This window comes from Pleuronectes platessa, chromosome 13 (assembly GCF_947347685.1).
Source record: "Pleuronectes platessa chromosome 13, fPlePla1.1, whole genome shotgun sequence".
NCBI lineage: Eukaryota > Metazoa > Chordata > Actinopteri > Pleuronectiformes > Pleuronectidae > Pleuronectes > Pleuronectes platessa.
In genome coordinates this window covers 3688617-3713581 of record NC_070638.1, presented here as the reverse complement: position 1 = coordinate 3713581, position 24965 = coordinate 3688617, and the positions used below count along the sequence as shown (strand labels likewise).

At 43.7% G+C, this 24965-nt stretch overlaps 2 protein-coding genes across 2 annotated transcripts; both read left to right on the top strand.

Moving 5' to 3' along the window:
* The first annotated feature begins 729 nt into the window (after positions 1-729).
* On the top strand, positions 730-12090 carry copa (COPI coat complex subunit alpha). The gene is made up of 30 exons (XM_053437566.1): positions 730-944; positions 1290-1403; positions 1498-1571; positions 2007-2087; positions 2228-2304; positions 2494-2603; positions 4273-4382; positions 5147-5246; positions 5392-5610; positions 5767-5917; positions 6026-6092; positions 6197-6272; positions 6403-6485; positions 6612-6837; positions 6958-7096; positions 7358-7520; positions 7609-7755; positions 7925-8114; positions 8200-8295; positions 8569-8657; positions 8858-8981; positions 9265-9354; positions 9441-9544; positions 9747-9893; positions 10056-10196; positions 10285-10467; positions 10577-10687; positions 10809-10970; positions 11078-11272; positions 11674-12090. Exons 1-30 carry the CDS (start codon positions 905-907, stop codon positions 11731-11733), a joined length of 3669 nt encoding a protein of 1222 aa, XP_053293541.1. The 5' UTR covers positions 730-904; the 3' UTR covers positions 11734-12090.
* A 323-nt stretch (positions 12091-12413) lies between these two features.
* On the top strand, positions 12414-22948 carry ncstn (nicastrin). Its single transcript, XM_053437599.1, has 17 exons — positions 12414-12564; positions 14682-14783; positions 15491-15614; positions 15900-16021; positions 16428-16573; positions 17441-17582; positions 17712-17824; positions 17953-18105; positions 18202-18306; positions 18408-18485; positions 18623-18792; positions 18889-18991; positions 19183-19281; positions 19448-19535; positions 20179-20342; positions 20918-21130; positions 21806-22948. The coding sequence occupies exons 1-17, from the start codon at positions 12507-12509 to the stop codon at positions 21926-21928; spliced, it is 2103 nt and encodes a 700-aa protein (XP_053293574.1). The 5' UTR covers positions 12414-12506; the 3' UTR covers positions 21929-22948.
* The last annotated feature ends 2017 nt before the right edge of the window (positions 22949-24965 follow it).

Sequence of the window (24965 nt, the reverse complement as noted above, 5' to 3'; positions counted from 1 at the left end):
TCTGTTGTGAATTATTGTCAGTGGACGTGAGTCAACACACACACACACATCTCTTGTCTTTGGCCTTGTTTTTTAGTTTAGAATGTTATTATTAGGACCTGAGCAGCGAAAGAAACAGGAAATATTATTTAACTCCACCGTGCATTGTCCAATAAGCAGCAGCGTGTTCACCTATGATCACAGTCCCAGTCCCAGCTTAGTCTTCATATCATTCCCTCTCATGAACCATGTCATGTTTTGGAATGACAATAAATATTCCTGAATATTGACTGGAAGCCCCAGAACCACCTGTAAATAATCAAGGTGGTGGGACAGCTTTAGAAACCTGTAGATACATGACTTACAATAGTCTTGTCAAGATTAAAGATTAAAGAGTTAATTGTCAAATGCACAACAATAACATTAAGCAGTCGCTGGCAATGAAATGCTTGGGTCACAGATCTCTTGTAGCAGTGCTCAGAATATTACAGGCGCAAAATATCGAATAATATAAAATAAAAAATCAAACATATATCTAAAATATAGACATACCTAAAGAAAAATGCAAATTAATTATAAACAATAGATATAGGAATAGAATGTAAATATAGAAATAGTTGCTTATAGATGTATTATCAGCTGTGTTCCCCTGTAGGGCTCCTGTCTATGTGTTGTGTTTCTATGCTCAGCCGGCGTGGAGCTTTCTGCGTCACTCGTCTCTCAACTTCACAACTTTATTGTTCCCCAAACCGGAAGACAGAACGGGCTACGTGTCAGGAAGCAGGGGAAGAAGGAGCAGGATCGGCTCTACGGTTGAAGGCGACGGGGCCGCTTGACTTCACCTCGTCCTGGACAAACCTCACCCACATTCGTGTGGATTCATATTTTTCTAACGGAGAGTTAAACCCGCAGCCGCCTCGGGACCATGTTGACCAAGTTCGAGACGAAGTCGGCCCGTGTTAAAGGTGAGCACGTCACCAGCTGTAGTTAGCATAGCAGCTAACGGTAGCTTACTGTCGTTTATCCGGGCTCAGTTGTTTATTAACTTTAACCTGTAAATGGAGACGTGTTGCTCTTTTAAAAGACTATTTTCTCTAGATAGTGAATCAATAACACGTCTTGTGTTGATGTGTTGACATGTTGACAGCACCCGGACATGTATTTAGCTGTATAGCCTAGCTAACTGTTGTATTTAGCCTAACTTGACACCAGTTAACATGGTTCCCTTGCTTGCCATTGGGTTCAGTAATGTTCTCTCTCTGCTGTTCTGTGTATAAGTGATATTAAAGATCACATGTTTTACATCGCAGGTCTGAGTTTCCATCCCAAAAGGCCATGGGTTCTGGCAAGTTTGCACAACGGAGTCATCCAGCTGTGGGACTATCGGATGTGCACCTTGATCGACAAGTTTGATGAGCACGATGGTAAAAAGAAGATCATTGAGGAATTCATAATTAATTAAATACCTCCTGCGTTTTGATGAGATGAGTGATTTCACTGACGTGTCTTCTCCCACAGGGCCCGTCAGAGGAATTGATTTCCACAAACAGCAGCCTCTGTTCGTGTCTGGAGGAGACGATTACAAGATCAAGGTGAGGCTGCTGTCACCAGGAATAAATGTTAACATGCATGTGTTTTTCTGCAAAGTCCATCTGCACCAAAATGTTGTTTATTATTCAGTGTAAAGAATGTGTATGGTCCGAAACAAGCTCACTTACAGCTTTAAAAGCTAAGTTGTTAAATTCTATTTTCAAGTTACAGCCAAACAAAACGATAAACATAAATAACGACTAGACGAACAGAGGATACAGAATTGATCAAAGTTGGTGATGACTTGCAGCTATGACACAAACAGTGATGCAGGAAAGTAAACATCTACAAACCGTCAGCTGGTGTAACTTACCAATAGGGGACTGGTTGGATCTGACCTCATAACTAAGGGCAGCTACATCTTGGATTCACACATCTATCACATGAATTTTCTTTAGAATTGTTATGTACTGACTACATATTCCTGCTTTGACCAGGTTTGGAACTACAAGCTGAGGCGCTGCCTCTTCACCCTCCTTGGACACCTGGACTACATCAGAACCACCTTTTTCCACCATGTAAGTTATTCTTTCACTTTAAATACATGTTTCTTACCTATTTCAAGGGGCCAGGTTGACAAAGACTCAATATATTGTTGCTCATGTAAATAAATCAATCTTCTATGATTGAATTAATTCAACTATTTCCCTTTCTGTAGGATTACCCCTGGATTCTCAGTGCCTCGGATGACCAGACTATCCGCATCTGGAACTGGCAGTCCAGGACCTGTGTCTGGTAAGAATCACTATAACTTGTCATTGAAGAGGTCATAGAATAATAAATCATGTTTGCATTGATATGTCTCATGTGAAGAATCAAAGAAACACACTAATCGGTTTACATATTTTAAGTGGAAGCATTTTACTGAAGCAAACAATAAGTTTACTCTGTTCTAAAACCTTGTCTTTTCTTTTCTATCCTCAGTGTGCTGACCGGCCATAATCACTATGTGATGTGCGCCCAGTTCCATCCATCCGAGGACCTGGTGGTGTCAGCCAGTCTGGACCAGACCGTGCGAGTGTGGGATATCTCCGGTGAGAGCTGTGGGACAGTGGACAAGAGGATGGCGGGCTGGGTTTTGGAAGAGGGGTGGGGGTGGCGAGTGGTAGGGAGGACACAGAAGAAGCTGGAACAGAACGAATATCAAGTCCTGGACCAGCTCTTCTGCCTCTCGTACTTGTAGAGGACGAGTCTCTGTGGGCTATTTGCAGAAACACTTCTCCTTTCAGGACAAACGGAGACATAGTTTCAACATCAGATATATTATAGTATATGAATGAATGACTAGCCACTGTAAAAAAACATTCTGAGAGGTGGAAGATGTATTTAAAAAAAAAAGTCACTGATAGAAATGGGAGAAGTGTTTCTGTGCCTCTGCATGCTCTGATGTTTTTTTTCTTGATGTTTCTTGCTTCTTGTTTCTTGCCCTTTCGTCTGCTAGTCTACTCACTCACCAAACCATTAACTTGCTGGCATCAAAATGTGGATCTGTAACTGTCTCCTGACCTCCTGGCATTTCTGTCCTTTTACATTTTCTATCATTGAGCATGATTGCATCCCTCCATGCCATTTCTATGAACTACATCACATGGCAACATAGCAGGATGGACAGTTTTCATGCTCAACCACCCGTGTTCTGGGAGCAGCCTCCATTTAGCTTTGAATGAACAGTCCCTTTAATCTCATCCTTGCATTATCGGAAACTCTAACTGCTTTTGTTTTTACTACTCGTTTTACATTGCATCAAAGAAAAATAACCACCATCGTTACTAACTGGTTTGCAAGTGCATCTTTTAAAGACTTAAACTTGGTACTGATGTTAAATTGCTCCACTTATCCTGGCACTCAATGCACAGCTGGCTCTGCTACGGAAAACATAACATGAAATATAAAACAATGTTTATATTTCTGGAAGCGTTATTCACCGTATTGTTATGAACTTCTTTCCTAATTGTTAGCTGTAGTCTAACTCTGCATGTGACTCAAATATCCTGACAGAAACATGCACGAGCCTCTAAACTCCAAACTCATATTTCTCACATCCATCGCCCCATCAGAGCACGCCTTTACAACGGCAGCCACCACCCACCCAACCCCACCCTCATCAGCCAAGTCCACGTGCACTCCTTGCGTCCTCCTTATCCCATGCTCTCCCTGGAAACATCCACACCTGCACATGGGTTCCTAGTGTCACCCCCCCCCCCCCCCCCCGTGTCCTTTCTCCCTGCTGTTGAGCTGTCTGTTCACCACTTTGATTTAACGGCAGGAATCATGAACGCAAGCTGTGTTTTCTCAATCCTTTTTCACCCCGATCCAATTTGTACCTGGGAGGTAATCAGTGAATCTTGATCTTCTATCTAATCAAATCACGAGTAATTGTGTAGTTTTTCTTCTGTGTGCCAGTGATTCTTTAACCCAATCAGCGGTACTGCTCCGGCTATGATTGTTCCCAGGCCCAAGTTGGCGGGGACTGAGAAATCAGAAGTTGTGTTGGTGTTTTTCCGCCTTGTGTGTGTTCAGCAGTCCAACAGTTTTTCTTCCTTTTTAAAATCACCCTCCTGTATTTTCACTGCTTCCATGATAATTTTCCATATTTGATTGCTTTGTTGACTTGTATTGTCTCTTTGTGTTTTTCCCTGTGTAAAATGAATATGCCCCTCCCTCCTCCCCCCTTGCACGTGGTGCTCTGAATGTTGGTTCCAGGTCTGCGGAAGAAGAACCTGTCTCCTGGTGCTGTGGAGACGGACGTGCGTGGCCTCTCTGGTGTCGACTTGTTCGGTGCCTCCGATGCCGTTGTGAAGCATGTCCTTGAGGTGAGCAGAAACTTTCACATGTGTTTTAGTGACTTTAGCCAGAGATGTTGTCATTTGAGTGAATCTTTAACTTTGACAGGTGAGCAACGGAAATTTGTGCTCAGTGGAAATCCTCTTAAAATGAATTCATTTGTGACAATAAATGCTCACGGATGATGTAATTTATGATCTTGTGGAATACTTTTATTGTAAAAATCTTCTGCCTGAAGCTGCATTAAAATAACATTAAATGAATCCTTTTCACTGAAAAGGCAAAGAGAAACAAGTGAGTAGTGTAAAGACATTTTCCAATTGGTCACTGGCTTCCAAGTTTCAGTCCAGTTCGTGGAAAATATCATGAACTGGGATTCATTTATTTGAAATGGGCAGTTTTCTTAATTACACACACGGTTTTCTGTGGGTTTGTGAGTCCTGAGCTTTTACTCTAAAAGGTCAAGGAATGACCAGCATAAGGAAATTAAAATTCATGCCAGGTCTGGGATTTAATAGTTGAAAGCAATTGGGACGTGTGACACAACCAAGCACAGACTCACTTCCATCTTTCCACAGGAAGTGGAAAAGGGATGGAGGTTTATGCAATTTATGGATCTATACTGTACATTTTCCATACATTTAATAAACATTAATATTTTTCAATCAATGACAGTAATATTTTTTTTGTATTCAGGTATAATATTCTCCCAGAGAGGACAGTTAAGTGTTCAGATTGATTGCCAGCACTGGTGATGGATATTTGTAAATTGAGATTGTGTGTTTGTGTTCAGGGCCACGACAGGGGAGTCAACTGGGCAGCCTTCCACCCCACCATGCCTCTCATTGTGTCTGGAGCTGACGACAGGCAGGTCAAGATCTGGAGAATGAACGGTGAGTGTTGTTACACAAGACTTTAAGACACTAGTTGACATCCTCTAACAAACGTCTGCCTTGTATCCATTACACCGGCAAATGTATAGAGATGTCTTACTTAACATCCTTTTATTTTCTGATGTCTCTGTATCTCCCGGTAAAGAATCCAAGGCATGGGAGCTGGATACATGCCGCGGCCACTACAACAATGTGTCCTGTGCCGTCTTCCACCCGCGTCAGGAGCTCATCCTGTCCAACTCTGAGGACAAGAGCATCAGGGTGTGGGACATGTCCAAGAGAACCGGAGTGCAGACCTTCCGTCGGGACCATGATCGCTTCTGGGTGCTTGGTGCTCACCCAAACCTCAACCTGTTTGCTGCTGGTGAGTGGTGACACTGGTCTACAAATCATAAACTTGGCATTCTAAAGAAATATAAGTATTGCACTGTTAGTTTTGTAAAGACACTGTTCATTAACAGCAACAGGTTAGCAGAAGTGGATCAGTCACTCAAACAGGGTCTGTATTTGTGTCCTTCAGGTCATGACAGTGGAATGATTGTGTTCAAGCTGGAGCGCGAGCGTCCAGCCTACGCCGTGCACGGGAACATGCTGTACTACGTCAAGGATCGTTTCCTCCGCCAGCTCGACTTCAACAGCAGCAAAGACACTGCTGTCATGCAGCTGCGCAGGTAGCTGCTGTCTAGTGTTTCTCACATCCAGTGAAACCATCACTCTCCTTCTGAGAGGGTTTGTTCAAGTGTTTTCTAACATGTTGGGTTTTCTGTATTTTGTCCTAGTGGGTCTAAGTTCCCAGTGTTCAGCATGTCTTACAACCCAGCTGAGAATGCTGTCCTGCTCTGCAATGTAAATACCTGTCAATCAAAACACACTAATCATTCACTTTACATATAGGTTCTTATATGTATAGTTGTCCATGTGTTTAATGTAATATCTTGTACCTCCTGCAGAGGGCGACCAACCTGGAGAACAGCACATATGACCTGTACTCCATTCCCAAAGAAAGTGATGCTCAGAACCCTGATGGTAATGAAACATATTTAATAAGACATTTTATACCTGTTTTTCTCCAAATGTTAACTTGTAACAGTCATTTATTTGTCATTCAAGATGAGGAAATTCAGAGTAAAGTCACATAAATTCTGTCTCTTCTTAGCACCGGAGGGGAAGAGGTCTTCTGGTCTGACAGCCGTCTGGGTGGCCAGGAACCGATTTGCAGTCCTGGACCGAATGCACTCGGTAAGTTCAGTCACAGGTTTACAGCTGTAGCATTTTTTTTATTAAACCTGAGTTTATTCAGGCTGCAAAACTTAATTTCGCACCATTTTTCCCTGTTCTCTAATATTTATTCTCTCTCCTTTGCAGCTTCTGATTAAGAACCTGAAGAATGAAATTGTGAAGAAAGTCCAGGTTCAAAGTTGCGAGGAAATCTTCTACGCAGGGACAGGCTCGCTGCTGCTGCGCGATGCCGATGGCGTCACTCTGTTCGACGTGCAGCAGAAACGCTCTCTGGCCACCGTCAAGATTGCCAAGGTCAAGTACGTGGTGTGGAGCGCCGACACCAGCCACGTGGCTCTACTCGCCAAACACGGTGAGTGGATGAGATGCACATCAGCACGTACAGACAGGGAAACTTATCAGAGAGTCACAACATCTTTATCCGAGACTCTGAAGATTTATAAATTTAATAAAAAATATTTTCATCCTGCAGCCATCATGATCTGCAACCGTAAGTGGGAAAGTCTTTGCAACATTCACGAGAACATCCGAGTGAAGAGTGGAGCCTGGGATGAGAGCGGAGTCTTCATCTACACCACCTCCAACCACATCAAATATGCCCTCACCTCTGGGTATGTGCTGTCACGCTATGCACTTGACATAAGTCTATTTTCAACCATTTAACTGTCATGATGACAAATCACAACCCTCGACTGTTTTACTTTCATCGGTAAATTAGAAATGTAGAAGAAAATGATCTTGTCGAGTTAGCACCAGAATGACAGGAGATGTAGATGAATAAGCCAGAATGCGAATGTTTACTTTGTAATCTTGATTAATAGCAGCAGATGTTTCATATGTTGTAATATTTTTGTATTGTCCTGTTCCTGCAGTGATCATGGCATCATCAGGACTCTGGACCTGCCCATCTACGTGACCCGTGTGAGGGGTAACAGCGTTTACTGCCTGGACAGGGAGTGTCGACCACGCGTCCTCACCATTGACCCCACAGAGTACCGCTTCAAACTGGCCCTGGTCAACCGCAAATATGATGAGGTGGGTCTGTGCTGATGGTTGTTGGTGTGAAAGTACGTGTGTTCAAATGTGTACTGGTTCTGATTCAATTCTAATATGGTTTGTCCAGGTGCTCCACATGGTGCGTAACGCCAAGCTGGTGGGTCAGTCCATCATTGCCTACCTGCAGAAGAAGGGCTACCCTGAGGTGGCGCTGCACTTTGTCAAAGATGAGAAGACACGATTTAGTTTGGCTCTGGAGTGTGGAAACATTGAGGTGGGTTTCTGTGAGATAAACTGTTTACTCAGGACAAACCTTTTTCTTTTAATCACATGCGCATACACAAGCCAAAATTAGTTCTTTAATAATATTGTTACTCTCTAAGTTTGTGTTCTCCCTTTACTCTTAGCCTTCTTCATCCATTTTTGTTACTCCATACCTCCAGGTGGCGTTGGAGGCCGCCAAGGCCCTGGATGATCGCAACTGTTGGGAGCGTCTGGGCGAGGCGGCGCTCCTGCAGGGTCACCACCAGGTCGTGGAAATGTGCTACCAGAGGACCAAGAACTTTGACAAGCTCACCTTCCTGTACCTCATCACCGGCAACCTGGCTAAGCTGCGCAAGATGATGAAGATCGGTGAGTGATGGAGACGGTGGAAGAGGAGTTTGAGTCTCTGTGTATGTGACGGTGTCGCTGATATCCGTGTTCTCTTTATGTGTAGCTGAGATCAGAAAGGACATGAGTGGTCACTACCAGGCGGCGCTGTACCTGGGAGACGTGAGTGAGAGGGTCCGCATCCTGAAGAACTGTGGACAGAGTGAGTTCATTAACTAGATTCACTCCATTTTGATCCTCAAATAATCTTGTGCATTGAAGCTTGATTTATCTTCTTCTCTCTGTCCAACCCGGTGTTTTCTGAAAGGCAATCAGACCAATGACAAGCTCCCTTTTTCATGCTTGTGTTTCAAATTTGTGAAATATCAAAAATGTGCTTACTTTTCAGTACTGCTTCAAAATGGCATTTTTTAAATTATTTGTAACTATTGAACAAAGAGCCAACACTGATTTTGTGCATTTTTGTTATGTGCAGAGTCTCTGGCTTACCTGACTGCAGCCACCCATGGGCTGGATGAAGAAGCTGAATCACTGAAGGAGAGCTTTGACCCAGAAAAGGAGACGGTGCGTTGGGCAAACATTCTCTGTAGTTTCATGCACATAACATGCTGTCTGAAGTAATGCATGCAATAGGGTTTTTTCAGTTGAACACAAACATTTTTACTTTTCACAGTTTCAGTTGTTCACCACAGCCTCTGAATCTCTCTCATGTTGTATTAATACATAATTTTGGTTATGTAATGATGGTGGATTTTGTGTTGTAGGTGCCTGAGGTTGATCCCAATGCACAGCTGCTGCAGCCTCCTCCACCCATCAACCCTCTGGACACCAACTGGCCTCTGCTCACTGTATCAAAGGGCTTCTTTGAGGGAGCCATTTCAGCCAAAGGTGAGACATCCTCAGCCTTGACAGATGAAAATATAGATACACCGCATCCATTCACCACACATTTCTATATGCATGCCTGTATCAACAGCAACTATCATCCTTTTTATAAAGAGAACTGATGAGTTGTGACAGGTTTCAGTTAACTACCTACCCAATACACAACAGCGAGAAGGGTTTTCCATCTTTAGTCAAAAATAAAAAGGAACTACATGAATGGAAGTTGTGGAAACTTGTGGCAGTTGACTTGTCCAGAGTGAGAACAGTGTTTATTTTTCTGTTGTAGGGAAGGCAGGTCAGATGGCTGCCGATCAGGACATGGAGGCTGCAGGAGGCGAGGGCTGGGGAGAGGATGCCGAACTTCAGCTGGATGAAGGTAAATTCAACAAAAAATGATTTCAACTGGACCCGTCAGTGGGTAATCGTACAGTTAATAATTTCCTCCATTGCTCTCTCTCTCAGATGGCTTCATGGACGCCCAGGAAGGATTAGGGGAGGATGGAGTTGTGAAAGAGGAGGGAGGCGGCTGGGAGGTGGAGGAGGATCTGGACCTTCCTCCAGAGCTGGTGAGAGGAGCCTCATCACTCAAACAGGGTTAACACTAGAAACAATACTAACGCTGATAGATCTCACCTCAGGTCTCCTCAGCACTTGGTTCTCTCAGCTTTGTCTGTTTTCAGGCTTCACATTCTGCCAAGAAATGAAACATGCGGCTGAACTCCTGAATCTTCATACCTGTGTTGTTGTTCTCTCGTTTCCAAACATCAGGACTTGCCAGCTGGTGGAGGTGGAGGAGCAGAAGATGGTTTCTTTGTCCCACCTACAAAGGGCATGAGTCCGACTCAGATTTGGTGCAACAACTCCCAGCTGCCAGTGGATCACATCCTAGCTGCCTCTTTCGAAACAGCCATGAGAGTATGTTCACAATATATTATTTCAAATGTTTTGCCTTTTATCTTGTATTACTTCTTTAAATATAGAAGTATACATTTGAGCCTGAGGCGAGGCCACTGAATGGATATACATTTTTTGTTCAACTTCATACTGACACTAACTCTTCACTCTTCTCAACCACAGCTGCTCCATGACCAGGTTGGAGTTGTGAACTTTGGCCCATACAAGTCTCTGTTCATGCAAACTCTGTCCAGAGGCCGCAACTGTTACCTGGGGCTTCCCTCTCTGCCCTGCCTGCGCAGTCAGCCCCAGAGGAACTGGAAGGTACAGCTGATTAGATGTTTGACTGTGGGGGGGGACATACTCCTTTAGTGAATCTAATAAGCAAACATACAAATGGTTTATTTTTTAGGACTGTGGTGCAAAGCAAGGTCTGCCTGCTGTGGGCCTGCGCCTCTCGGACCTCATCTCCCGCCTGCAGCAGTGCTACCAGCTGACCACCTCCGGGCGCTTTGAGGAAGCTGTTGAGCGCTTCAGAGTCATCCTGTTGTCGGTTCCTCTGCTGGTGGTCGATAACAAGCAGGAGATTGCAGAGGTGAGTACCAGAGCAACTTTGAAACCCTCCCGATGCCTGCGGCTGTCGGCTGCACTTACAGCACGAGAATGACTGTAATAAATGTGCATTGGTCTTCTGTGTGTTTCAGGCTCAACAGCTGATCACAATTTGCAGAGAGTACATCGTGGGTCTGACTATGGAGACCGAGAGGAAGAAGCTGCCGAAAGACACTTTGGAGCAGCAGAAGAGGCTGTGTGAGGTAAGAATCTGAGTCAGAGCCGGTGGAGAAAGACAATAACATATTTTGACAGGTTTTGGTTTGTCAAAGAGTGTGAGGCATTTGTTTCGGGCCAATACCAGGTTTCTTTTTTTCCTTCCAGATGGCTGCTTACTTCACCCACTGTAACCTGCAGCCCGTCCACATGGTGCTGGTGCTGCGCACGGCTCTGAACCTCTTCTTCAAACTGCGTAACTTCAAAACAGCTGCTAGCTTTGCACGCCGCCTGCTGGAGCTGGGGCCGAAGCCAGATGTGGCGCAGCAGGTCGGTTGTGCGACATCCACAGAAGCAAAGAGTTTTCATTTTTACATGGAGCACAACACTGTTTTGTAATCTTCCATCATAATGTTTAATCTCTCCCTGCTGTTCAGACCCGCAAGATTTTGGCTGCGTGCGAGAAGACCCTGACAGATGCCCACCAGTTGAACTACGACCCCCACAATCCGTTTGACCTGTGCGCTGCATCTTTTGTCCCCCTGTACCGTGGACGTCCTGTTGAGAAGTGTCCTCTTTCGGGAGCCTGCTACTGTCCCCCATACAAAGGCCAGATCTGCAGGGTCACACAGGTACATCTATCAACATTCAACCTAAAATTCTTTTCAAATTAGGAGAATGCATAGTTTACTTTGTGAGCATTGTCTACAATCAGACAAGATGGAGAGAAACTTTATTAATTGAACTATATGATGAAAGCCTACACTCACTGTTCACTTTATTAGGTACATCTGGACAGTCAAATGAAATCCAATACAACCATATCTCTTCATGTAATGTAGTCCAGTACTTTGCTATGGTCTGATTATAAACATATTTAATTTACACATCTGACAGTGTCTCCAAAACATAAACTTATAAAGATTGAATTCAAACTGTGTTCAATTGCAGACATGTATCTTAAATGAGGACACCTGATTGGTAGATATAATTTGTTCATATTGTCTAACCTGTACTCTTTTCTATTTTCTAGGTGACGGAGATCGGTAAGGATGTGATCGGTCTGCGCGTGAGTCCTCTTCAGTTCCGTTGAGAGGACACCGGGACGAGGAATCTGCTCAGCAACACACATCCACCCTTACTCTGTAGAAACAATAGTTAATCAACATGACGAAATAAAGCAGAGATATATATGTTTCCTCACGGTGATGTGAAAACCTTTTAAAACATTTTCATCTATCTTAATTCCATGCACCATCTTTCCTGCAGAAAAAAAGCTTTGTGTTCTTCTCGGCATCGTGTCCGTGCTGTGTCTGTATTAAACCTGTAAACATAACCGCTGTCTCTCTTCTGACCTGTACCAGAGGATTGACTCGACTTAGTGAGCGGCGCTGTTCTGTGTATTCTGGAGGGGAAATAAAAAAATGAATTCCTGTTTGTGAAACGGAAATGAGTGGGTCTGAGGTTTTTCTTCTTGATGTGGTGTGGATTGCCAGTGTGGTTACTTTGATGCAGATAGACTGGAGGAGGAAGGTGAGTTTAATGTGTGGGTATAAAAGAGATGCAGGGTATAAAAGAGATGCAGGCTAATAGAAAGTTCTCATCAGGTCTGAGTCACCAGGGAGGAGAAGAGAGTGGAATTAAAAACATGGAGGTGACCTGAGTTGGGTGGATTCAGCTATTTCTCACAGGTGTTGATTTTTAAACTGAGCTGCAGATAAACAATTTTTAATAAATACAATTAAAACTACAGAAATCCAAAAGGTGCCATCTTGACGTCACAGCTGCGGAACCAAACTGCTGAACCCGGACGTTTCTCGTGTCGACACTTCCTGTTGTGTTCCTCTTGCTTTTCAAACCAGGAAGATGGATCCGCTCTCGAACAAGTGGATTATTCATCTGCTATTTTGTTGTGTTTTCGTGGGTAAGTTGTGTCTAAACTGTGTGTTCGTTTGCGTGTGTGTGTGTGTTACCGAGCTAAGTCTGTGTCTGTGTGTGTGTGTGTCTAGCAGCTAGCATCAGGGACTTCTTTGTGCTAGCCGGATGCTAGGCTAGCCCCCCGGTTCCTGGCTTTAATCTCCATTGCTGGGTTTTAAAAAGAAAGCAAAATTTCTCAATGGAGTTCGCCGCTGTCACGAGTCTCAACACGTTTATAATCCAGCGGCAGCTCGGGAATCTATTGTGTGTTTCTGGTTGTTGGTTCTTTCCGGTGAGTTGTGTGTGTCTGTCCCTCCCGGATGAGGTCAACTCACCATCAGCGTGACTGCTCGTGATTCCCCCTCCGCCGCCGCTCGGGGCTCGGCTCAGGATTACACTGCTCCAATGAAACCTACATTTACACGGTTTATAATGTAAATATAGATTATTTGGAAAACTCACATTTCAAGTTACACTCCAGTAAAGTCGCCCCCCCCCCCCCCCCCCCCCACGTCTTTGTGGTGTCCTGGTGAACTCGGCACACTAACAATGATTTAACTTAACACAATGGTTCATGTGCAATCCAGTCACTGCACATATTCTCACAATACACATATGATTCTAGTTTTTACACTGTTTTTATTAGTTTTAATTCCATTCATCTATATTTTCTATATTCCTTACACTTAAGTATTCCACGTTGCTGTAATATTGCACATTTCCCCATCGTGGGACTATTAAACATTAACTTATGTGGAACAGGCAGCTTTGACTTTAATACTGTGATCAGAACTAGTTTTCATACAGTCAGTGAAATGTATTTGGTTCCAAGTTGTGAAGAAACTTAAGTATTTAAAAAGCCAGTAAAGGAAGAACTAGCTTCTACTAATTCACAACAAATAACAATAATACACTGAAAGTAAAAGTCCTGCTTTCAAGGTTTGACTTGAAGTACTTAAAACTGTGTTTTAAAGTAAAGTTGTGCTGAATGGCCCCTCTTTTAGAGAGTTGTATATCCAGTGTACTATATGATTGAAATATTATTACTGATACTTTAATACGTAGGCAGTAGACACCATTTTAATGTTTCTCCTGGTTGAGGTGTAGCTCATTTGAAAGACTTGCCTCGGAATGTGCCCTTTTATAAAAGCACATACAAAGTCACTAGATCCCGGTTTTTTTATTTGCAGACACTCATGTATATCAGTTCTCTAAAAATGTCCAAAGTTTTTCCTCAAGATCTATGAATTACTCCCCGAGAAATGAACAGAAATGTTGCAAAACTCCCTCCGACCCCTGGATTCGGTTCTGGTCCAAAATGGAATGGATTCTTTCTGGTCCTGCACCACAACCTTAATCAAAGTTTCCTGGTAATGAGTCCAGTACATGTGAAATCCTGCTGAACAGACAAATGTAGACAAAATCATAATCTGCAGAAAGTCTGCAAAAGGCCCTCTGGACAACTGTATAATATTTTATGTGATATATGCAGGTGGTTCTCTGATGTGTGTGTTGGAACTTGATCCAGAGATCTCACTCTTCTGGTTTCCTTGTTCCCAATTTAGATTTTATTCACTTGATATGTCATGTTCATAAAATCTTAATTTGTAATGTGTTTAGAAACTATTTATGACAGATAAATGTTTTATACATTATAACACACCATTAAATACGAGTTACAGCAACAGCCGAGTGTTAAAAGGATTTTTCAAACTGATAATCAAGTCAGGTCAGAGTCATTGCTCTTTTTCTTCTTCACTGGGATGTCAAAGGTCATGGTCTGACACAAAACCATAAACCTGGAGGTAATGGAGGACAGATATCAATGTGTACTGACACGTCAGCTTTGCACCGAGGCTGTAAATCAGGTTCACTGGTTTAAAGCCATTCTCTCCTCTTTAAATCAGGAAATAAATCCCACATAAACCACGTCTGATCCAGATATTACAAAATGTGTGTTGTCCCGAGTGAGAGATAAAAGATACAACTTGAGGTTTTGTAAACAGATAAATTCTGCTAATATCAGGCAGAGATTCCAGTTTTAACCGTGTTTCATTGATTTTTCCCCTGAATGTCAATCGGTTCCTCTTGTGCAGCTGTTAAAGTGACTTTTCTTCTTCGCAGGTGTCGGCTGTAGTTCTGTGGACAAGAAGATTTATGTGAATCTCAATTACACTGTCTCGTGTGTGCGACTGCTCAACGCGACGCATCAAATCGGCTGCCAGTGTGAGTAACCTTCCCCGTTTCTGTTCCTCATCACGATGAGTCTCCAACATGAAGCTGACTAAGTGTTTGTCATAGTCTCTTGAATGTTCTGTGTGTGTCCTCGAAGCCCTCTGAGCATCTTTCACACACCTTATTTAGTAAAACTATTTCTCCACAGTGAATTTAAAGAACTCTTTTTGAAGGGGTTTCTTTGTGGTTGCTTCAGCCAGTCCAACAAATCAAGTCCTGTGGCTTTGAGAGTCAGAAAGGAATGAACCAACCCACTGACAGATATTCACCTTCAGACTAATTTCACTGAGATCCACCAATGAAGGAGATAATTCCTGCTCATCTTCATCAGAAAACTCCTCCCTGATACTGACTGACCCTGGACTTCTTTATCCTGATACACACAATTAGACCATGACTTATTCAAATGACCTTAAGACTGCTTTTGTATATATTTGCCATATATAGATTTAATTTATTTCTACATACAAATCACATATCTTTTACAAACCTCTTTGATATTCTATTCCTAATCATTATAATTCCCTGGGTCTCTATACATTTCTATTCTTGGCTGGAACAACGGTAATGAAACCCTCTTGCCCCTGAGGATCAATAAGATATTTCAGATGCTGAAGCTCTAAAGGTGTTTTTTTATCTGACACGTCTGTTCCACCTCCCACCTGCGTTGATGTCTCACCTCCTATGTCTGATTTCAGCCTCCTTGTCGGGTAATGTGGGCGTGCTTCATGTGCTGGAGTCGGAGGAGAAGCTTGACTGGGTCCTGAGCTCAGGTCCCAATCCCCCTTACATTGTCATCCTGGAGTCCCCGCTCTTCACCAGGTAAATGTAACACGTCTCACCCTGTGGACGGGGTTCCCTGTCTGTCTCCTGTGCCACGCTGACACACAGAATCTTTGAAAGACTACAGACAAATTTTAAAATCTGTGCTACCTGGTATATTTCACTATTTGAAATGAAAAATACAGTAAAACCCAGTCGGTTGTGAAATTGTCAGTTTCGCTAATGTGCAGGAGATTAGGAAAACTCGAGCCGTCTGACCTTGAGGACGTGAACTTGACCTGTTTCTGTACCCGTCTCATCTGTGTCGTCTGTCTGCCCCGACAGATCCATCATGATGAAGCTGAAGAGCTCCTCCAGGAGGGTGGCAGGCGTGGCCGTTGTGGCGCTGAACGCGAACCTGGGGGAGGCCTTCTCCCCACACACCACCTGTCCCAACGAGAACACAGGTGGGTGGATGCCTGCGCGCCGTGACACGTCCTTCGGTATCACACAAGTCACAGGGATATATTTCAGTTTTATGATCCCGCCAGAGGGCACGGTGATTGAAGTCACACGCTCTGGTCCTTTCAGATTTACTGTCATGTGAATTCTTTCCTGAAACGTAGCATTGTTAACCAGTTAAACATGTTTGTACCACAGGAAAGATTTATGGCCTCATTTTCATGTTCCTTCCAAAACTTTATAGACTGTGTCAGGATCTGTTTGTATCATGCACACGATAGAGAATACCAGATAGTGCAGTTACTTTTTATAGACCCTGTATATATGCATTTCCATGGTGTTGATTATTTGTGTACACGACAGCACACAACTGTGTAACTGTTGCTGAGGTTTCCTCTGTGTTCTCCTCAGGTGTTTATTCAGAGACCTACGATCCAGCGCTGGCTAATTGTAATGCGACCGTGTGGAACCCTCTGGGAAACGGGCTGTCCTACGAGGAGTTTGATTTCCCCATCTTCTCTCTCAAGGACGACAACGACACTCAGGTCATACGACAGGTAAACAATGACAGCAGATACAGTATTTGGTCTTAACTCCACTTGTAGTTATTGGTACTTATAGGCAGGCCCCTGTTCACGTTGGTCAGCAGCAGAATCTGATCTGGAGTCAGAGGCGGTCGAGGGTTGGATTGATGCCAGTGAAGCTGTTTCAGCTGCTCTGAAGATCACCTTCATGTCGGGCGTGTTGTGGCACATTGTGTCGAGATCATTTATCTGAACTCCACAAATCATCTGCTGCTTCTCCTCCACTGTGTGTGACAGGAACCCTCAGGTCATGTTACACAGGATGTGGATGTCCTCCTCGTCTGTGAGTCGCCCTGTGGTTTCTCTTTTCCTCCGTGGGCTGACTGTTTTCTCAAGAGCCGCTGAGCTCCACATGACCAGTTCTTTATCTCAGCTTTCAGTTCCACATCACTGATAATGTGGATTGTGCATTTAAAGCCACCTCTAGAAAATCCTCCACACTGCTTTGTGAAGGACGGGGTCTGTGACTCTGTTCTTGAGTCCAGAGGTTGTCGTCATGTTGAGGTTTATTTGTGCGAGTTGAACACTTTGGAGTTGGTCTCAGTCTCCATGGCAGGGTGGACGAGGGAAACCGTTTTGTAAACCAACAATTTCAGGCTGGATCCCGAAAGCAGCTGCTGTGTCACAATGATACATTTACTCCCATGGTAGTCCTTTGTTTCTGTGGCCAAAGTAACCAGGAGCAGGGAGCGAGAGTCAATCATTACTTCAGCCAAGGAGATTTCACTCTGTCCATTGGTTTGTTTTGTTGGTTTGCTTGTTTTTCTGTTAGTTTGTCAGCGCACTTTTTCCCATAAAGCTTTAGAAACAAACACTCACTGCGCTTCTCTCTGTTTGCAGTGTTACTTGGACCATAACCTTCCTGTGAACGGCACCCCTCAGTACCCGCTGTGTGCCATGGAGCTCTACTCCCACATGTTCGCCGTCACCGACACAGCCACCTGCATGAGGAGAAGTGATACCGACTTCAGCATCAACCCAGGTCTGTACACATTTCATGGTGTTTTGTAATGGCTGTAGAGCTTTGTCTGGAAGAAAATTCTATTAAATAGGAAAATAGTCTGTTTTTAACCAATTCTAAATGATTTTTTTATCCTGTGTCGTCTCTTAGAGATGGTGTGTGACCCACTGGGGGACTATAATGTGTGGGGCTCCACCAGACCAGTCAATAACACGGCCAAGGGCCACAAGATGGGGGAGAGTGTGGTCATAGCAGCAGCCAGGGTGAGTTTCTGAAGAAGCTTCTCCTTCTCAAGAGCCCTACTGTCTACATGACCCTGATACAAACCTAACTAAATATGATCTCAGCTTGATGGACTTCCCCCTCCTCTTCCTCCTCCTCTTCTCTCCAGTTGGACAGCAGGTCGTTCTTCTTCGACATCGCTCCCGGAGCAGAGAGCGCAGTCTCTGGGTTCGTCACTCTGCTGGCGGCCGCCCACGCTCTGCGGGACATCATCCAGGAGGCCCCCCCCAACCGCACCATCCTCTACACCTTCTTCCAGGGGGTCAGTGGTTTCTGTGCCTGATCAACACACTACATGTTAGTTCTCTGTAGGTTCACTTCAGGCCTGGCTCATGTTTGTTTTACTGTTTGACCTCAGGAAACCTTCGACTACATCGGCAGCTCCAGGATGGTGTATGAGATGGAGAACGATCAGTTTGCCGTGGATCTGGACAATATTCACTCAGTCCTGGAGGTTGGACAGGTGTGTACTGTTCTATCTATAAACCTGCCCTGCTATGAGATGTACATTCTGTTTACTCGTGTATACAGAATATGTCAGTTTGATGAATCTTCTCCTCACAGGTGGGACTTCGTAATGACTCCAGACTTTGGCTTCACACGGATCCTGTTTCCAGGAAGAACGACAGTGTCAACAAGGAGGTTTGTATCTGTGTTCATTTTTAGAGTTTTTACATATTTCTCATAAGAACTATCATTAAATACAGTAATAAATATATAATCTACTTGAAAATGATCTAAAGGGTAAATTTAATTTCTTTTTAAATGTTTGGTTTCAGGTGGTGGAGCTCATTGCCAACTTGAAAGCGGCTGCTACGAATTTGAGCGTGGCCCCGGAGGAGCCCGGTGTCTCTCAGCCTCTGCCGCCCTCGTCCTTCCAGCGTTTCCTGCGAGCTCGCTCCATCCCCGGTGTGGTGCTCGAGGATCACAAGTCTGAGTTCACCAACAAGTAAATCTGAGTTTCTTCAGCTGCAGAGTTACAATTTCACGACGTTAGAATCCGTTTACCTCGAGGACATGTATTTATTTTCTGTTCTGTGTGCAGGTTCTATGAGAGCATGTATGATAATGAAGAATACTTGAACCTGTCTTATCCTCCAAATCTGACGCCAGAGGAGAAGATGGAACACGTCACCGAACGGGCGAAGGTATTTCTATTTAACACTGATCACCAATGTATTGATTGATCTACTTGTCTGAGTGTCAGTTGTATCTCAAATCTTTTTAATTTTAAACCTGTCTTGTAACATTTGCGCTCTCTCTCTCTGTGATACTGTTATTTTTCGAACATTATCCAGATGTTGCAGCTCCAATAAATAATTTCTCCTTCATCTTCCAGGCTCTGGCGGAGGTGGCCACCCTGGTCGCTCGGGCTCTGTACAAGCAGGCGGGAGGAGCTCAAAACCTGCTGGACAAAATCCAGGCCGACCCTCAGATAGTAAGACTGGTGGATTTTATTTTGTAGGGTTAATACACATGTTTCAATCTCTTCTAACCGCTCACTGTTCATATATAAAATATCTCATCTATTCCTTTTACTTTGACTCCTTCACTTCTCTCCGCTGTGTGGAGAATATGACACGTCTCTGTCTTGTTTGTCTCAGGTGACCCAGATGCTGTACGGTTTCCTTGTTCGGACAAACAACACCTGGTTCCAGCAGCTGATCCCCTCGGACTTCGTGAGTCATCTGAGTAAGTTGGGAAAAAACGCTGATCCTGTTTTAACTAGAATCTAGAGCTGAAGTCAACAAAGGACAACAGTGGTCGACTCGAATCATAGCTCTGCTTCAACGAGTCAACTGGACGGAGGGATCAAGAACTAAAGTTGATCCCAACACAGAGAATGAAGCTCAGTGTGTTAAGAAAAGGTTCCATGATGGTTGAGCTGTGATATGAAAACTGCTGTGTGATTTGTTTTCATCGGACTTTTGGGGTTTTAACAAAACGCAGCCACGCCGTTTGTTTCACATGATGTCATTTAGTTTGAAGCCAACTCTAAGTAGACGTTGTGTATTAGGTCGGACAAGTTGTCACATGTTGTGCGTCTCAAACCACTGCTGAAAAATAATGGATTAATCCTTTTGAATGTGATCCCAGCGATTAATTGACCAGGCAAACAGGAAACTGCAGCAATAATAATTTCTAAGGACAGACTTCTATATATTGACACTGCTCATCTTAGATATGTTTTATTTTTTGATCTACTTGGATGTATGTCACTATTTACTCCAAATAAGCCGCCTGCTGCACTTTTGTCACCACTGATGTGAAGAAGAAGAAATTTCCAGACACAGAACATTTATGTCCTCTGTCTCTCTGTCTCTCTGTCTCTCAGCCAACGGGCCGCCCAACCTGTACGTCGGCGCCATCCAGCAGTCCAGTGAACCGACCATACTGGTGCAGTTCCTGCTGGCGAACCTGACGGGCAGCACCATCAACATCACCCGGGAAAACTGCCAGAACCAGAAAGAGGACGAGACGGACAAGGAGAGCAAACATGTAAGACACAAACTGATGGAGTCGCTCGTTTTATTGATTTGCTTTGATTGGTTTTTGATTGAGTTTTTTAATTTGACCTTATTTAAATATACAATAAAGATGGAATAAATGTTAATGACTAAATCCAATGATTATTTGCATTATCTAACTAAATTTAACTAATTATATTCTTAATTTATATAAGAAAATAGAGAAGTGGAGAAATATCTCCAGAATCTAAGAAGATGTCTTCAGAATTTCTTCTTTTACAAACCGACCAAAATCCAAAGATAATCAATTTATTGTCATTTAAAGCAAAGTGTCACTAAAACCAGTAAATATTTAATGGTTTTGGTTGAAAAGGGACGAAGTCAGATTAACTCTGACTAAATTATTTAAACCCTTCAAATGTTATTAGCTGGAATAATAACCTGAAGATTATAGAAGCTGGAACCATAAGATGTAAATAAGGACAAAGTGACACCAAAGTCTGAATTGAGAAACTATAATTCAAATAAATTAAATTTGGTAACTCTCAGTTATTATTATAAGTAGGAATTTAAATAAGAAATAATCCTTGTTGTGTCCTTGCTCAGATTTACAGCTACTGGTGGATTCAGGGTGCGGCCCCACCCAACAGCACCGAGCGGGAGGGCTACTGCGTCCGCTCCAGTGCCCGTCTCTCCAAAGCCGTGTCCCCAGCGTTCGACCTGAAGCAGTTCACCTCCAAAGATTACTCCACATGGGCCGAGTCCCGGTGGAAGCCCATCAAGGGACGCATCTTCCTGGTGGCGAGTCACGAACTGGAGGTACGCCCGCCCCTCAGCGTCTCAGGGTCAAAGACGCAGATACTCAGATTTATTCAAAGAGGTTTTAGACCGGTACTCTTACTTTGAAGTATCATTCTCTAAGACTGTATAAAAAGATGGAAGACTCGAGGCTATGTGAAGTGAAGGAAAAGAGATTTGATCGCCCCCTGGTGGCTGGCTGCAGTATAGGTCATAAACCTCCATGTTAGCAGATGGGACGTGGATGAAATTAAAAAAGTCAAAGTACACATTAATTAAACTTTTCATTAAGATTGTTTCTGTCACTTTAGGTTCTTCTTATCTGAATTATGTTTGTTTAAGTGCTTTCTGTAAAACTTCATGGCTACAGGCTGAGAATGACTCGAGATTGGTCGAGTCAGATCAGATCAGCAAGATAGCAACTTTCATATGAGAGATATTTAGGCTTAAGTTCTGGATAGTGGGATGAAATGGAGACGCGTCGGCCATCTTTATTTATAATCTATGTTTCCGCCCAGTATTCAAAAGCTAATAGAGAAATAGTGGCTGAAAAAAGTGGATAAACAAATATCGAAATAAATTCCTGTAAGGGTAAACAAAGAGGTTGTCTGTGACATGAATACATCTTTTCAGTATAAATGGATCTTTGGTGGAATAATAACCAGTGACATTAAAACTTTGCTTCACCTCCTCCAGATGTTGACGTTGGGTGTGGGCGTCGGCATCTTGGTGACGTCCCTCCTCCTCACGTACTTCATCAGCGCCAAGGCCGACATAATCTTCAGCTCGGGGAGGGAACCCGCCAACGCCACCTACTGATCCACGGCCCCGAGGCCACGCAGGCCCACGACCACTACTACTTCTACGATTACTTCTTCTTTTACTCTTACATCGGACATTGACAGGACATTTTCTTCAAAACACACAACAGTTAGGTACACACAGGTGACACACAGCAGCTGGGGGAGGGTGTGGGGGGGGTTATTAGACGACAACTTGGTTAAAGACTTAATCCTCCGGGGAGTGAGGTGGGGACTGGACCGGACTAGATTGGCCTGGATGGATCTGGACTCATCAGGGTTAGAAGACGCTGGTCAGGCACCAGAGGACCCTGCCAGTGGAACAGATGTTTATATTTCTTTTATTTTAGTTTCTTTTTCTTTTCGCTGTCAGAGAATGTTTCGTTTACTGTGTCATGTGATAGACACTAAACATTAAGCATTATTTTGTGCGTGTGTATGATTGTGAATATGTAAATGTGACCACAATTGACTGCCTGGAGTGAGTGTGTACGATTATTTGTAAGAGTGTGCGTGAGCTTGTTATGAGGAATGCGATGGTGCACTACTGTAGCTGTCTTCTCTGTCATGTAGTTCAAATATCACTCAGTTCTAACGATGACAAACCACTTTGTGAGTCAGTGAACAAGTAGAAACATTCACATTTTTTTGTTTTGCAAAATCTGGAAACGTACGGCGAGCTGTTTTGTTTTTAATAAGTTCTAGAACCTGGGAGACAAAATGTCAAATTAATTTATATTGTTCGATCCCAGCACGTATAAAAATACACATGATTTCACATATTGTGATATTTGTCTGGAGAAGAGTCGGCTTCTGAAATCTTCATCATCCAGTCGGATCCATCCGATGCTTTGACACTGAACACGTGTTGGTACTCTGGCTGTGCACTCGTTTTCTCACAAGGTTTCTTTTTAACTTCTGAAAAATTGTGACGACACGCAAGAGGTTTTTTAATTGTGTTGATGGATGTTTATTGGCTGGAATCGATGACCAATTGTGATGCCTTGATGAAGAAATAAACATTGCTTCTTTTCCAGTTTTTATTTCTTGGTGGTTTGACTTAAAGCTTTAAGTTTGTTGTCTTGAATGAAGAGCTCCTGAACTGGACCAGCACCACTCCATGAAAATAAAAGGATAATATGGCCTCAGCTTATCATTTTATTTTGATAAACTCCAAGACTGTTACTCTCATTTCACAGAGAATAAGCCGGAGGGAGATGCTGATTTTAATAATTTCTGTTTCCACAATGAACAATGTAGTGTAGAAGTAAGTTATGAAATATGAAGTGGTAAAGTGAAGCCAAGGTACTGGATGTTTTTCATGTGCCACCAATGCAGCTCAGAAGTTGTCGCATTAACACTCAGTTGAATTGGATTCATGATCTACTGCTCGAGAGCCAGGTCTGAAACCTTTCTAAATGATTTGAACTACTTTGAATGAACCATTAAATTAGCAGTTATTAAATTATATCATTAAAAAAGAAAGGCAGCAGGACACAAGTGCTTTGTGACATTGATTTAATTTGTTCATTCTAAATACACTTTGAAAAAGGTTATTTATTGTGTTGCTGTTCAACTTCATGCATCGTTGATCAGTGGATTCCAACATTTAGTTCACTGGACTACATCTATCATATCATATCAAAAAACAATGTTATTGAAGATTATTTTGGCTAAAGAAAGTTTTTTTTTTTTTTATATATGAGTGTCTTTGAAATACAGAGTGGATGTAATGGGACTCCAAAGAAAGATGTGTTCAGACCAGCAGCATTAAAAGACATTAAAAAAACACTCTTAATATTCAAATATTCAAATATCTTTATTTTCATCACACTCAGGTTCAATGTCTATATACGTATGTATATGTATTTATATATGTGTTAAAATATATAGAAAAGTAGTGTGAAAAACTACAAATTACTACATACAGAAGATAAAAATACTGCTTTAACAAGTGGGGTGAAACTAGAATGTTTATTTTACATAAAAGCTTCTTTACAGTCAAGTCTGTGTTTAAAAGATATCTGATGATGATGAAGATGAAGATGAAGATGGTTCTGGAGAATTTTTCCTTTTGTTTGAATCTGCAGATTTATGAGCAGGGAGGGAACCACTTAGTGCCATGATACTGTCCAGTGTCTCATACACGCACACACACACACACACACACACACATAGACAGACACACACGCACACAGACACACGCACGGCTCCACAGGCCCTCCTGTCCCGGGGGGGGGGGGGGGGGAGCCACCAGAGGCGGGGCCAAACCAGGAGCGGAGGCGGGGCGCGCGACGCTTCGGCTGAGTGGAGGAAAGAAAGTGGAAAGTGAGAAAAATGTACCTGAATGGACGATCCGGAATAAGTGAGTGGTGTTTCTTTACGTGTGTGTGTGTTTTAAAATGTGTGTTTATTGTGTGCGGGTGTCGGCTGGTTGTGTGGCCGCGTGAGGAGCCGGGGACGCGGGGAAGCAGCGGCCGCAGGCCGGCTCCGGTTTCCACAAACAATAGTCGAGAGGACGCGATGGTCGCCGTGTTTTTTTTTTTAAACCGCAGCGAAGTTCGAGACCCTCGTCGGCTCTAGTGTTGCTCCCGGGGGCCACGTAGCAGCGGGGATCGAACCCAAACACGCGAGGGACGGTTTGGTGCTTTCTGGGTGAAAAACTACCTTTTTGAATTCCGTCCTGAATCCCGGTGGTTTCGGCGTCGGGCTCCGGGAGCGATGCGTCTGGGAGGACCGAGCGCGTCCAGGTCGCTCCTAGGCCCGACGCGGAGGAATCCTCTCCTGGGTGGGAACGCGAGAGCCTCCATTCATCTGCCGTGAGGAAGAGGAGACAGGAGGAGGAAGAGGAGCGAGCGTCTGGGCTGGTTTGGCATCAGGACGCGAGCCGCCGGGGCCTGGGAGTCTCCCATTGTCCTGCACCCGCTCCAGCAGCCTCCTGCTCCCGGTGTGCAGGTCGCTCCTCGCCCCCTCGCTCCGGCCCCGGCTCCTCGCAGCGGGTCCCGGTGGGTTCGAGGCCCTTTGGGCGTGTGTTGTGAATTATTGATGCAGACTGT